Consider the following 12,369-nt stretch of genomic DNA (forward strand, 5'->3'; position numbering starts at 1 on the left):
GAAATAAGTTCTTCACCAAAGTAAAAGAACTTTCATGTATATACATGGAATATAAAGTCATTTTTTAAAATTGTCTTAAGAATAGTTTAGCTCCAGTAACTGAATTATTTAGCAGCTGTGTGTGGTTTCTGCCGCTTTGCTGTTGATTAAGTTTCAGTTAATTAACTTCAAAATGAAGAAACTCAAGACCTGATGATCTCTGCGGATCCCTGAAGGGAAACTTGATAATTACATCTTTTTAGCTGGGTGGGATAGGAATATGCTGATATTTCTCTTCAGAGTTAATAAAAATCAAATTGTCAAAGAAACATATTTCCAGAGTTAAATAGAACTTAAGCAGAGTTTCTTTTTTATTTAAAAGATGATTAATTTAAGAAATGTCCAAAGTCGGTCCCGTCTTTTAATCATACCAGCTGTATGCTGCTGTATGACGTTTCTCTGTGACTACTCTGAAGGGAACACAGTGAAAGCAGTACTTAGTTACTGGAAAACCTAAGCCTCAGGTTCACGCAGCACTTCTAAAATTCACAACTTTGTGTTCTTTGCCATGTGGTTTTATAGCAACAGCTGGCCCAGCTGCAGAAGGAGAAGTCAGAGATTCTGAAGAACCTGGCTCTCTATTATTTTACCTTCGTCGATGTCATGGAATTCAAGGTGGGGAACAACACACAGTGGCACTCACGCGAAGCACACGAGGACGCGTTTCTTTTACTTTGGTGGTTCTAATGAAAACATTTCTCTTCGCTCTATTAATAGGATCATGTGTGTGAGCTGCTGAACACCATTGATGCCTGCCAGGTCTTCTTTGACATTGTAAGCAAATAGATTTTATTTATCTTTTTTAAAGAATGGGTATCACATGTAACAGGACAATGTTTTAACACTTCAGAAAACATAGAAAGAAGCTTAAAAAAGGAAGAATTACCCATCAGAACCTGCAAAGTTCTGTTGTGGGTCAAAGACTCTCTTTTCCTAGAGACTGAAAACGAGGCCCAAAGGAGGAGCAAGAGTCTAGATCCCACTCTGAAGTCTTGAACTACAATAAGCTGTAAAGTTATTGAGGATTTTTTTCCCCCCTGACGACTTCTAGACTTAATCCTTTCTTTTATTAGAGCCATTGAGTGAGATCTTTCTCCTGTGCTTACCTCATCATGTTTCAGAAATGAAGAATCCTAAAGAGATTCTCTCCCCCCCTTTCTTTCCTCTGTTTTTTTCATTCTTCCTCATTCCCTGAGCATTCCAGAGCCACAGAAGTATTTATGAATATGTTTTAACTCCAGCAAGGAAGTTAAATGGTTGGTTCAGTTTTTCCGTTTGCATGAAAATGTTACCACAGGGTGGGACAAATCCTGGGGGTTAACCTGCACGGAAGTTTAGGATCTTTAGGATTCTTTACCTTTGTGAATTAGAGCACATTTTGTGTCATACTTTAAAAGATACGCCAAAGTGATAGAATTTGGAAGATGTCATCTTGATGTCCTTGAAAATATTACAGACTAAACTGGATCCAGATCACCTGCGCATGTATAAACTCAATTTATACATATTTCAGAGCACGAGTCGGTAATTAAAATTCCCCAGGGCCTGTTGGGGCTGTTGTGGGGCTACTCCAGTAAGCTGAACTCAGTTCTGCTCAATTTTATCTCTTTAAAATCTTATTGGTGGTGGTCTCCACAACAGTCCCAGTATCTCATATGGCCTCTTGGGGAAATTAATTGCCTGCCCCTCCTTTAGAGGAAGTGTTCAGCCTTGATGGAGGTATATAGTCTCTTGTTTCGTTGTAATCGCTGCCTTTCTTGTTGTTTGCTTCATGTAATGACACACCTGTGTTCCCCCATCAGACGGTGAATTTTGACCTGACTAAGAACTACCTGGATCTGGTGGTAACATACACTACTCTGATGATAATCCTTTCTCGCATAGAGGAGAGGAAAGCCATCATAGGGCTTTACAACTATGCCCACGAGATGACGCATGGAGCCAGGTAACTGAGAGTTAGATTGATGTGAGAAGTTTGCACACTATTACAGACATCATAGCAGCATAAACTGTTAGTAGAAACAGGTACTTAGACACTACGTCACTACTTCTGTGTGTTGCTGCAGTGACCGGGAGTACCCCAGGTTGGGCCAAATGATTGTGGATTATGAGAACCCTTTGAAGAAGATGATGGAGGAGTTTGTTCCACATGGAAAGGTGGGAGAATTGTTTGTGCATTGGGAAATGTAGGTTTTTAACATTGTACAAATGCAAGATAGTTGATGCAGAGAGCTTTTGGTTTGCAAGATCTATACTAGAACTAGGAAAAAGGTTTCTGTAAAGGAACCCGTCTATTCTGTTCATCCATGTAGATCACTTGTGTATACACCTGTAGCTGTACTGAATAAAAATGTGATGTCAGTACTAGGGATGCCACAAACGATTATTTTGATAGTCGACTAGTCACCGATTATTTTTGCGATTAGTCGACTAATCAAAGCCATTGGACATAAAACATACAGCTTATCGCACCAGCAGCATCTGCTCTTATATAACTATCATTAGCTTACAGCTTTAAGTGTTTAAGGTATGTGCTAACTAAAAATAAAGACAAGATGATAGTTTATTAAATTTGCAGATTGTTTCGGTGAAGTTTAATAAACTTGCTATCTAAGACATAACGGGACACCGGAGTAAATTCTCGAGCATCTCACACTTCTGATAATCAGCTGTCTTCTTGACGTTCATACAGCTGTGTAAAAACTATAACTTTAATCTCAGCCAAACCGATTTACTCAGGAACAAATAAAATACTAAAAACAAAAGCAAAACAATAACATTTTTAAGTTATCTAAGTGACTTATATATGTTTAACCTGAGTAGCGAAAGACGGCGGTGGGTTTGAAAACGATTTGCCAGGAGTCCGGTGTTCTCACGGCTCTAGTTAGCCTAGCCCCCAGCTAGCTATCGAGCTAGTGGGTAACAGACGTCTCCGAAAACGTCGGAGCGCTTTTTAAAATATGTGGTGTCTTGATAAACCGAGCAGATATTTGAGGTTTACACAGATACATTCTCACCTGAAAATATGTTAAACGTTTATTTTGTGACCCAGAAAGAATAATAAGAGTAATATTAAAACTAACTAGCTGCCGCCATTGTTGGAAACTGAGCTGGGCTGCGCTATGAATTCTGGGACAGAGCTTCTTCTTCTTCGGGGTTTAACGGCAGCTGGCATCCTTGTACATGCAGTGCTGCCATCTTCTGTTTCAGTCCGTTATTACACTCTTAAATCCTACTACTTATTCCTGCATCTTTTGTGATCTTACAAAGCTTCAAACGAAGCGTCGGCTATTAAATCAGTCGTCAACGATTTTGATAGTCGACGTAATCGTGACTGGTCGACTAATCGTGGCAGCCCTAGTCAGTACTGATCAAAATAATCACTGGTTTGATTTTCCTTGATCAATAGCCCTGGTATATGCACCATGATCTACAGTTTTTACAGATACGTCTGCTTTTATTGGTTAGTGTTGTTGCCATAGCATTTCAAATGCCTCACTGAGCTTAGTCCATGTGGCATATTGTCCACAAACATACAGACTTATACTTTTCAAATCATGCATGACTTATGCTTGCGTGGGAAATCTACGTTGTGACTTCCGTCCTAACTGGAAACTCGGTTTTTGCCCTACTCTGTAACATTTTCCGTAACCCGACATGTGCCTCATGTTGGGTCGACACAGCTCGCAGCGACTCGAATGGTGTAGAAGGTTACAGCATAGGGTTGGGGAGAGTTTCCGGTTACGATAAAAAATGAGGACATTGATTTCCTGCAGAAGTCTAAATCAGCGGTCCCCAACCTTTTTTGCGCCACGGACAATATTATGTCCGTATATTTATGCCCGACAATATTTTCACGGACCGGCCTTTAAGGTGTCGCGGATAAACACAACAAAATAAAACTAGTACCGGTACCGAAAAAAGATTTATTCATAACACACGTGAAAAGACCAAGGAAAACAGAGTTAACGATAAAAACGATAACAAAATAACGCTGAAAACTGATAAAAACCCTGAAAACTATACATTTCACACCTGAGCCTCAACTCTCGCGGCCTGGTACCAAACGACTCACGGACCGGTACCGGTCCGAGGCCCGGGGGTTGGGGACTGCTGGTCTAAATCAGGCTTGATACTTCAATTAAACTTAATTGAAAACAAAGAGCATGGTTTAACAACTTTCATGACTTTCATGACTTTAACAACACTATAAAGGGTTTTTTGTTTTGTTTTTTTTGTTGAAGTTCCAAGTTTGCGTACTGTAACTCAAGAGTCAGTTTTTTACCGGAAGAATTTAGTCCTGTCTCTCCTCCTGCAGTCCCTGTCAGATGCATTGGTCAGCCTTCAGATGGTCTATCCCAGGAGGAATCTGTCAGCTGACCAGTGGAGGAACGCCCAGCTGCTTTCTCTCATCTCTGCTCCCTCCACAATGCTCAATCCTGCTCAGTCTGACACTGTTAGTATCCCGATTGACTGTCTTAAAATAATCTGTATGATCTGAATGATCATTTAAAGCATAGGTGTCAAACTCTGGCCCACGGGCCAAATTTGGCCCGCAAAGCCATACCAAATTACTATTAGAGCTGGCCTACTGGTTTTATACAGCTAATATATATATTGTTTAGTATTCAGCTTTGCTTGTTCCATATTCAGTTTTTCACCAAAACTTGTTTGAGTCCATAAGAAAAGATTCATTCTTATATCTAGAGGAAGATTTTTTTTTTCTCAATAAATATTAACGCTAGCCCGCGACTTTGTTCCAGTTTTGAATTTTGGCCCACTGTGTATTTGAGTTTGACACCCCTGATTTAAAGCTTCTCAATAATCTATTAACCTGTTCTGTGCAGGCTTTTGATGTCAGAGCTTCTTTGTGCCAAGTGATACAACTGGAAAAACTGAATTCAACTGTGTCTTTGTCTTTAGATGCCCTGTGAATACCTGTCACTGGACACGATGGAAAAGTGGATTGTTTGTAAGTAGTGTAGAAGAAGAGTCGACTCTAGTGCTCTGATCATGTGAATTGGGTGCCAGACGATCAAAAGGCTTCAGTCTGCAGTTAGCTCTGTATTTCTCTCCGTTCTCTCTGTAGTTGGCTTCATCCTGTGTCATGTGGCGCTGAATAGCGACGCAGCAGCGCTGTCTTTGTGGAAGTTGGCTCTGCAGAGCTCCACCTGTCTCTGTCTGTTCAGGGATGAAGTTTTCCACATCCACAAGGCTGCCGAGGACCTTTTTGTGAACATCAGAGGGTATGACAATGTGTCCATGTGGACACAGGCAGGCGCTCTTTAACTGGTGCACAATCACACAAACTGTGATCATGTCTCCTTTTTTTACTTTGATATGATTGTTGAATATCTTTGTGGTTTGAATTTTTATTGAGCAATTTGAAGATTTGATTGACATTTTCTGTCCCAGTTTTCCCATTTTGCTCTTTTTCAAGCATCCTTTCCTCTTGTGTGTTTTGCAGGTACAACAAACGCATCAATGACATCAGGGAGTGCAAAGAACAGGCCCTGTCTCATGCGTATGTATAACCTTGTTTCATACTGTCTCATACAAACATAAAATACACATTTTATATATTTTTTTCTAATGCCCCCATTTTCTATATTATTAATTTATATTCCTGGTCTTTTATTTAAAGATTTTAACTGTCATTTTAGCATTTGCTTCCACCCTCTCTCGGGAAGCTTCACTGTGAAACATCACCTTTTTCTCTGTATCCTTTTTCATTTATCCTCTATTCGTCGTCTTCCCCCCATGCCTCATCTCTGCTTTTATCCTCAATAATTATTCCGTCTTCCCCTTTCATCTTTATTCTTATTCTTCTGCTGTCACTGTCATCTACTTACTTTTTGTCCTCTTGCGGGATTGTCCTAAAAGTGTCAGAATACCATTTAATCACAATGCTTTGTATGTTTTGATGCACTGCTCTGACTTCCTCGGTCTCTCTGGCTGCCTACAGAGGCTCCATGCACAGAGAGAGGCGCAAGTTCCTCAGATCAGCTCTGAAAGAGCTCGCCACTGTTTTAGCTGACCAACCTGGACTGCTTGGTCCAAAGGTAATATAAAAAAACACTGCAAATAACACTCTGTTCAGTTGTAATCATAGACTTTCTGTTTCTTCCTGTTTCTGGTTTAAACCTTCTTTCTTTCAGCAGGACATAACTTTGTTTTTGTTACAAAAACAAGTTGGGTTTTATGCAAGTCCAGGGGGAAATATCCTCTAATTCATTTGATCTGTGACCTTATCGCTGGTGTTTATCGTCTCAATCTCTATTTTTAAGTTGTGTGGAATACAACATGATCTTTATATTTTAAATCATGGTCCATATTACTGTCATGACTGATTATAAGGCAGGACATGATTATGATTTGTGTTGAACTTCAGTTTCACAATCAGATCTGCCCAGTTTCTAGTGAGGCTTCAAAAACACTAAGCTGGTGAACACATTCAGCTCAAGACTTCAAAAAGTGGTCTTTGCAAAGCAATGGTTCATTTCACAGTGGCTCACATAACTTAAAAACATGTCAAATGAAAGGGGCTGCAACCTGCTGAATTATAAAAAGCTGCCTTAAATACTACAGCATCACCTGTTTAGTTGCTTTTTGTTGCTCAGGATGGTTGCTATTGTTTAAACTGACCAAAACCCATTAGATAGACCTAAACTAATTTCAAATTCATTTATTTTAATTAATTTAACCGGATCTTGTGTACAGAGCTTGAGAGGTCACCACAAACCACAGTTACAATAGTGTTAGCTCAGGCAAGCTACAAAGCCATCCTCATTCAGCCATTTTTATGTTCTCTACAGAGCAGGTTGGCGTTTACAGAGATCAATGCAATTCTACAAGTTGCTTTGCCATCATCCTTTCCATGTTCTTAGACTTTAGTGATATCATTCCTGCTGCCATTGATGTTTATAGTTCTGTACAGGGTGGTTTTCCTGTTGCTTTACCTTTCTTCAGCTTTTCATGTATGTGCGTGGGAGAGCACACAGATCCCAGTAAATATAAAACTAACATGGAATGAAATAACCTTTTGTTTTCATTATAGCTGAAATTCAGTCAGAATAAATGGAATAGGTAAAAGAGTGCAACAGTTATATAAAATATGTTATAATTAGGGGTGCAACGATACACAAAATTCACGGTTCGGTTCGGTTCGATATTTTTTCGATACAAAAAAATGTTCATGCCTTTTTAATTTGTCATTTATTAAAATTCTAAATATATGTTTTAATTCAAAAGTACAGTTTTTAAATTTAATGTTGCTGAAACAACAAAGTAATAAAGAAAATTAATCTATCTGATGGAGAAATCACTCATCTTTGGAAAAGAGAGTTTATTACAGAGAAATGTCTCTTTCCAAAATAAAAGCTATACTATACGCTTCTTCTGGGCTATATTCTCAGCAGCATATTAAACATATCAGGTCCCCATAAGGAGAATCATGTGCTAACAGCTGTCTAAATGACTCGGCTAAAGTTTGTAGCATGCGTGCTTGTTGTTTTTGTCTGCTTCCACTTGTCTTTGCACTAGGATGATGTCGGAGTAAATGTGCAGTCATATTCGTTGTGTTCCCACTAGTGCTGTCAGCGTTAATCTCGTTGAAATGACGTTAATGGCACAACACGCAAATCTCTGTTAACGAGCTACCGCGGATCGCCCCGTGCGTGGGGCTGGACGGCCAACATGTTAACGAGCTAACTGCGCTAACGCACTAGTTCCCACCAATGTAATTGAGCATTGCGTGGCACATCCGACATACTGTTTTACTTTTGTCCATGACGCGCTTACCTTCAAGGTCATGCTTCACATGAAAACCAAAATAGTTCCAAACGCCAGATCTGAATGAGGGTGGGGGAGGTTCAATTTGCCATGTTGCAAGGAGAGCTTAGCTTCTGTCTGCTAGCTTGCCCTGCGCTCAGTGAATCTGCGTTCGACTACTCCGCCTAGGCTGCACTGTCGAGCGCAGATCCACTGAGCGCTCAACACAGACAGCATCGTCAGAAGGAAAATTAATAAATTAAATTAAAAATTTTGTATTGTTCGATACATATGCGTACCGAACCGAAAGCAATGTATCGAACGGTTCAATATCGATACGAGTATCGTTGCACCCCTAGTTATAATGTCTTTTAAATTATGCATCATTTAGAGTCTTTACCAGCCCAATTCTCCTAGTGGAACTCGATATACGGCACCAATAGTTGCAAAGGCATTCATAAAGTCTCAGATTGCATTTAGAGATTCGGAGAACGCAGATGCTGCGAGCTTCTCTCTCACCACTTCCCTCCAAATTTCTGGTCTGCTAGGCGCTGTTTGTGTTCATGGCGCTGTCATTCGCCCGTGATGAGATCATCTGGCTGCTTCGACACGCAGACAACATCCAGAAGAAAAGCACAGATGATTTCATAGACAAGTAAGCGTGGACAAGTGTGTTTGTGTACACGCGTCATGCCTGTATAAACACACGTGCGTCTTCACACCTGCTAATGTGTGTATGTGTGTTTTGCAGACACATAGCTGAGCTGATCTTCTACATGGAGGAGCTCAGAGCTCATGTCAGGAAGTACGGCCCTGTGATGCAGCGATACTACGTCCAGTACCTGTCTGGGTTTGATGCTGTGGTGCTGAATGAACTGGTTCAGGTGGGAACATGTAAAAAAAATACAAACTCCTGAGACTAAGCACTCTTACTGCATTCAGTCACATTTAATCTGATATTGCTTTCCTCCTAAAACATGGTGTTATTGAGCTGGTGTCACCATCCAGCATGGCTGTGAGGCTGCTTATGTCAGGTGTCAGATTATAGGACTTACATTTACTGTAACGGAATTTTAAAAGCATGTTTTGTTTTTAATATTAATATAAAAATTCACCTTTTTTGTTTCTATAATGCTCTTCAAACTTTTTAATGTACTGTATTATTTATTTAACATTTTTGTCATATTTAAAAGATGAATCTACAGTCCTGTCTAATCAACCTCATTTCTGTTTTATTTTAAAGAACCTGTCTGTGTGTCCAGAGGATGAATCTATAATCATGTCTTCATTTGTCAACACCATGACTTCTCTCAGTGTTAAACAAGGTAAGACTGTTAAATGGAAGATCAGGAGAAATACCAGGACGAGTAGGGATGGGTATCGTTTAGGTTTTATCCGATACCGGTGCCAAACCGGTACTTTTGAAACGGTGCCAGTGCTTAAACGGTGCTCAAACCGGTGCTTAAAGAATGGAGAACACAAAATTGGTCCAAAAACCTCATGTTCAGCTGTTTTTTTGTAAAAAGATAACAATGTTAGCCTTTTCTGCAGCTATGGGGCATATATGGTATCATTCTTGGCTGGAAGCAGTGCTTAATCAATGGAAAAAACTAGAGATGGCACGATACCACTTTTTTATGTCCGATACCGATACGAATCCGATATAGTGTGTTTTTTAATCAATAAAATTTTTTAATATCTTGCTGCATTTTGTATAAGTTTATACTCAAGTTTAAATAAATAACAACACTAAAGCTATTCTGTTAAACCTGTATGTAAAAAATACACTGCGCCCAAAATATTTCATAGTTCAGCAACACTGATCAATCTAATAAACTTAAACCTGCTCCATCCTCCCTATTCTGGTATGAGTACTATACTAATAGGGTTGCAAACTCCCAGCAAAAAAAGAAAAAGGGAACCACCCTCCACCTCATGATGCTTAATCGATGTAATCAAAATTAATTTGATGCAGGGGGGAAAATGCACAAAAATAAATTATTTTTCAAGAATAATTAAATAGATTCAACATCTTTCTTCAACAGAATTGCAGACTGCACGGATGGTATCTTCCCGAAGGAAAAAGTAGTATAGCTTACTATATTAGACTTAACAGTTACTATATACAGTAATGGACTTCTATATATTTTATATCAGATTAAAACTTTGGGTGTAAGATTCAGATAATTATTTATTAAAAGCTAGACATTTTAAATGAGAATAAGAAAGAAAAGTATGTCTTTGTGCCCCCTTTTGCCTGTTCATGCCCTATCGGCCCCCCCGGCTACACTTTGCTAGATCCGCCCCTGCACAGTTACCAGCGGTCAGCTGCTAGAAAAGGATCCTGGTGTAGAAAGTAATATTAAATAAATTCTAACAACAGCTTATCAAGCCTAATAGTGCTGCTGTTGTTCAGCCGCTGGTTTCCTCTTTCTGGTGAGAAGTGGGCCAAAAACAAACAAGAGAGACGGACTCGCGACAGAAAAGCCGATCAGCTGATCATTAAGCAGTTTCACGATTGAAGCAGCAGCAGGAGAGGGAGAGAGAGAGGCAGTCGCTCCATATCTCGGTTGTTAAGCTTAACGTGGGAACGCTTTACAAACATTCAGAGATGAACTTACACACTTGCTTTACTTCTCTCTGGGATAACTTCCTCGGAGATGAAATGCTGGTTTGCTAGCAAGGCTACAAATACACACAGCTGCTCTATCACGTGATGCATACTGCTGCTACGTGCTACGGTTATGAGCCGAGTTACGCCGTGTAGCAAGTTTTGTGAGGTGCTTTTTTGATATTTAATGGATCGGATTACATTTTTTATTTCTCACCGATATCCGATCCAGTAATTTGTGTCAGTATCGGACCGATACCGATACGTAATATCGGATCGGTCCATCTCTAGAAAAAACACAAACTTTGTCCAAAAACCTCTCATGTTTAACTGTTTTCCACTTTTTCTTTGGTCATTTTAGCCTTTTTGTCCAGGGTGAAGGGAGTATCTGCCATCAAACAAGAAGACAGCCGCATGTAGCTATGATGGTGTTTGCTAGTTCACCTTACATGCATTAATGTAATAACGTGGTTAGCCTACTCAATGTAAATTACACACGAACAACATTAAGCTACTCACCCAGAGAAGAACGGCTGCTGCTGCATCATCATCCGTCATCATTTCTGCTACACTGGCAGGGCTAGGGGCCAGGACTCTACTCTTCGGGTTTTTGGGGGATGTTGCTAATTCCGGGTCCGATAACAGGCACCACACCCGCAGTAGATGTGCACGGTGTGAGGTCTCGCAGCAAGCTATCAAATACGGCGCATTTCTCGGCTTTAAAAAAAAACGCTATGCGTCGCCATCGGATTCGAGGTGTTACCTCCTTTGACAGTATCACAGTATCAGCTTAAAGCACTTGTTGCAGCTGCTGAGTTTGCATATTTTGCTGTGAAGTCCAGCCAGACTTTTGACCGCTTCGCCTTGGACATTTTTAATCTGTAGCTCTGCTCTAAAAGAACATACGTACCTGGGCCCGCCTACTATCCTCGGAAGCGTAAAATGATTGGCTAGAATCTAAAGCGTATCACAGCTCAGGAAAAATAAAGCACCGAAATGTGCGCTGCTTTTCGGTCTGGTTACTACCGTTTATGACAGAACCGGTGCCATCCCTAAGGACGAGTCGTTATTTTTGCAGTTGCACTGGCAGTATTGATCGTAGTACAGTTATTAATAATTAAAGTTACTAAAATACTGAGTGTGATTTGTGTGTTTCAGTGGAGGATGGAGAAGTGTTTGACTTCAGAGGCATGAGACTGGATTGGTTCAGACTGCAGGTATATACACAACTTTCGTGCTTAAATTCTTTTGAAATAAGTCTTTCAAGGATAACATAGTTTCCTTGAAAACTAAAACATAATAAAATATTTAATGTGATATTAACGATGCTGTTCAGAAAGTCGGGTAGTGCAATATGTAACAAAAAAGAACTTGGATTCGTCTTTTATGCCCTGCTTGTGCTGTTATTCCTCTCTCTAGGCCTACACAAGCGTCTCTAAAGCCAGTCTCGGTTTAGCCGATCACAAAGAGCTCGGTAAAATGATGAACACCATCATCTTCCACACAAAGATGGTGGACTCTCTGGTGGAGATGCTTGTGGAGACATCAGACCTGTCTATTTTCTGGTGAGACACTCATGTGAAACTCTGGTAAGTCCTGTGCGTAATTCAGACATAAGTTTAAATATGTATATTTTCCTTTTCTCTCTGTTCTTGTGTGTAGCTTCTACAGCCGTGCATTTGAGAAGATGTTTCAGCAGTGCTTGGAGCTTCCCTCCCAGAGCCGCCACTCAGTCTGTTTCCCTCTGCTTTGTACACACTTCATGTCCTGTACACATGAGCTCTGTCCCGAGGAGGTAAATACACACATGCATACAAAAACCCAGTTTGTGTGATATTCTTTTTAATTTTACATAATGGGGCCTGTAGATGGGGAGATGAGGACATTTGAAAGTTTCCCAAGAATAGATAACTGTGGGTTGAACGGAAGGTACAGAGGAAGGGGGATAG

General features: G+C 40.1%; 1 protein-coding gene and 1 long non-coding RNA gene across 8 annotated transcripts in view; both read left to right on the plus strand.

Moving 5' to 3' along the window:
- Nucleotides 1–12,369, plus strand: part of nckap1 (NCK-associated protein 1) — a 48,416-nt gene that overhangs the window by 17,615 nt on the left and 18,432 nt on the right. For 4 of the 7 annotated variants that reach the window (XM_085182923.1, XM_085182925.1, XM_085182928.1 and 1 more), the window contains 15 exons: nucleotides 562–654; nucleotides 757–813; nucleotides 1,842–1,984; nucleotides 2,106–2,196; nucleotides 4,358–4,495; nucleotides 4,963–5,011; nucleotides 5,129–5,285; nucleotides 5,507–5,563; nucleotides 6,005–6,101; nucleotides 8,358–8,464; nucleotides 8,561–8,693; nucleotides 9,053–9,134; nucleotides 11,579–11,637; nucleotides 11,840–11,985; nucleotides 12,083–12,215. In XM_085182923.1, the coding sequence (XP_085039049.1) occupies nucleotides 562–654; nucleotides 757–813; nucleotides 1,842–1,984; nucleotides 2,106–2,196; nucleotides 4,358–4,495; nucleotides 4,963–5,011; nucleotides 5,129–5,285; nucleotides 5,507–5,563; nucleotides 6,005–6,101; nucleotides 8,358–8,464; nucleotides 8,561–8,693; nucleotides 9,053–9,134; nucleotides 11,579–11,637; nucleotides 11,840–11,985; nucleotides 12,083–12,215 (1,542 nt within the window). The remainder of the gene's footprint in view (nucleotides 1–561; nucleotides 655–756; nucleotides 814–1,841; nucleotides 1,985–2,105; nucleotides 2,197–4,357; nucleotides 4,496–4,962; nucleotides 5,012–5,128; nucleotides 5,286–5,506; nucleotides 5,564–6,004; nucleotides 6,102–8,357; nucleotides 8,465–8,560; nucleotides 8,694–9,052; nucleotides 9,135–11,578; nucleotides 11,638–11,839; nucleotides 11,986–12,082; nucleotides 12,216–12,369) is intronic. The other 3 variants (XM_085182924.1, XM_085182927.1, XM_085182929.1) reach the window with 1 other exon arrangement.
- Nucleotides 2,203–3,770, plus strand: LOC146505774 (uncharacterized). The gene is made up of 2 exons (XR_014877614.1): nucleotides 2,203–2,391; nucleotides 3,395–3,770. It is a non-coding gene; the product is annotated as an uncharacterized LOC146505774 (long non-coding RNA).

This window comes from Neolamprologus multifasciatus, chromosome 13 (genome assembly GCF_963576455.1).
Source record: "Neolamprologus multifasciatus chromosome 13, fNeoMul1.2, whole genome shotgun sequence".
In the NCBI taxonomy this organism is placed as follows: domain Eukaryota; kingdom Metazoa; phylum Chordata; class Actinopteri; order Cichliformes; family Cichlidae; genus Neolamprologus; species Neolamprologus multifasciatus.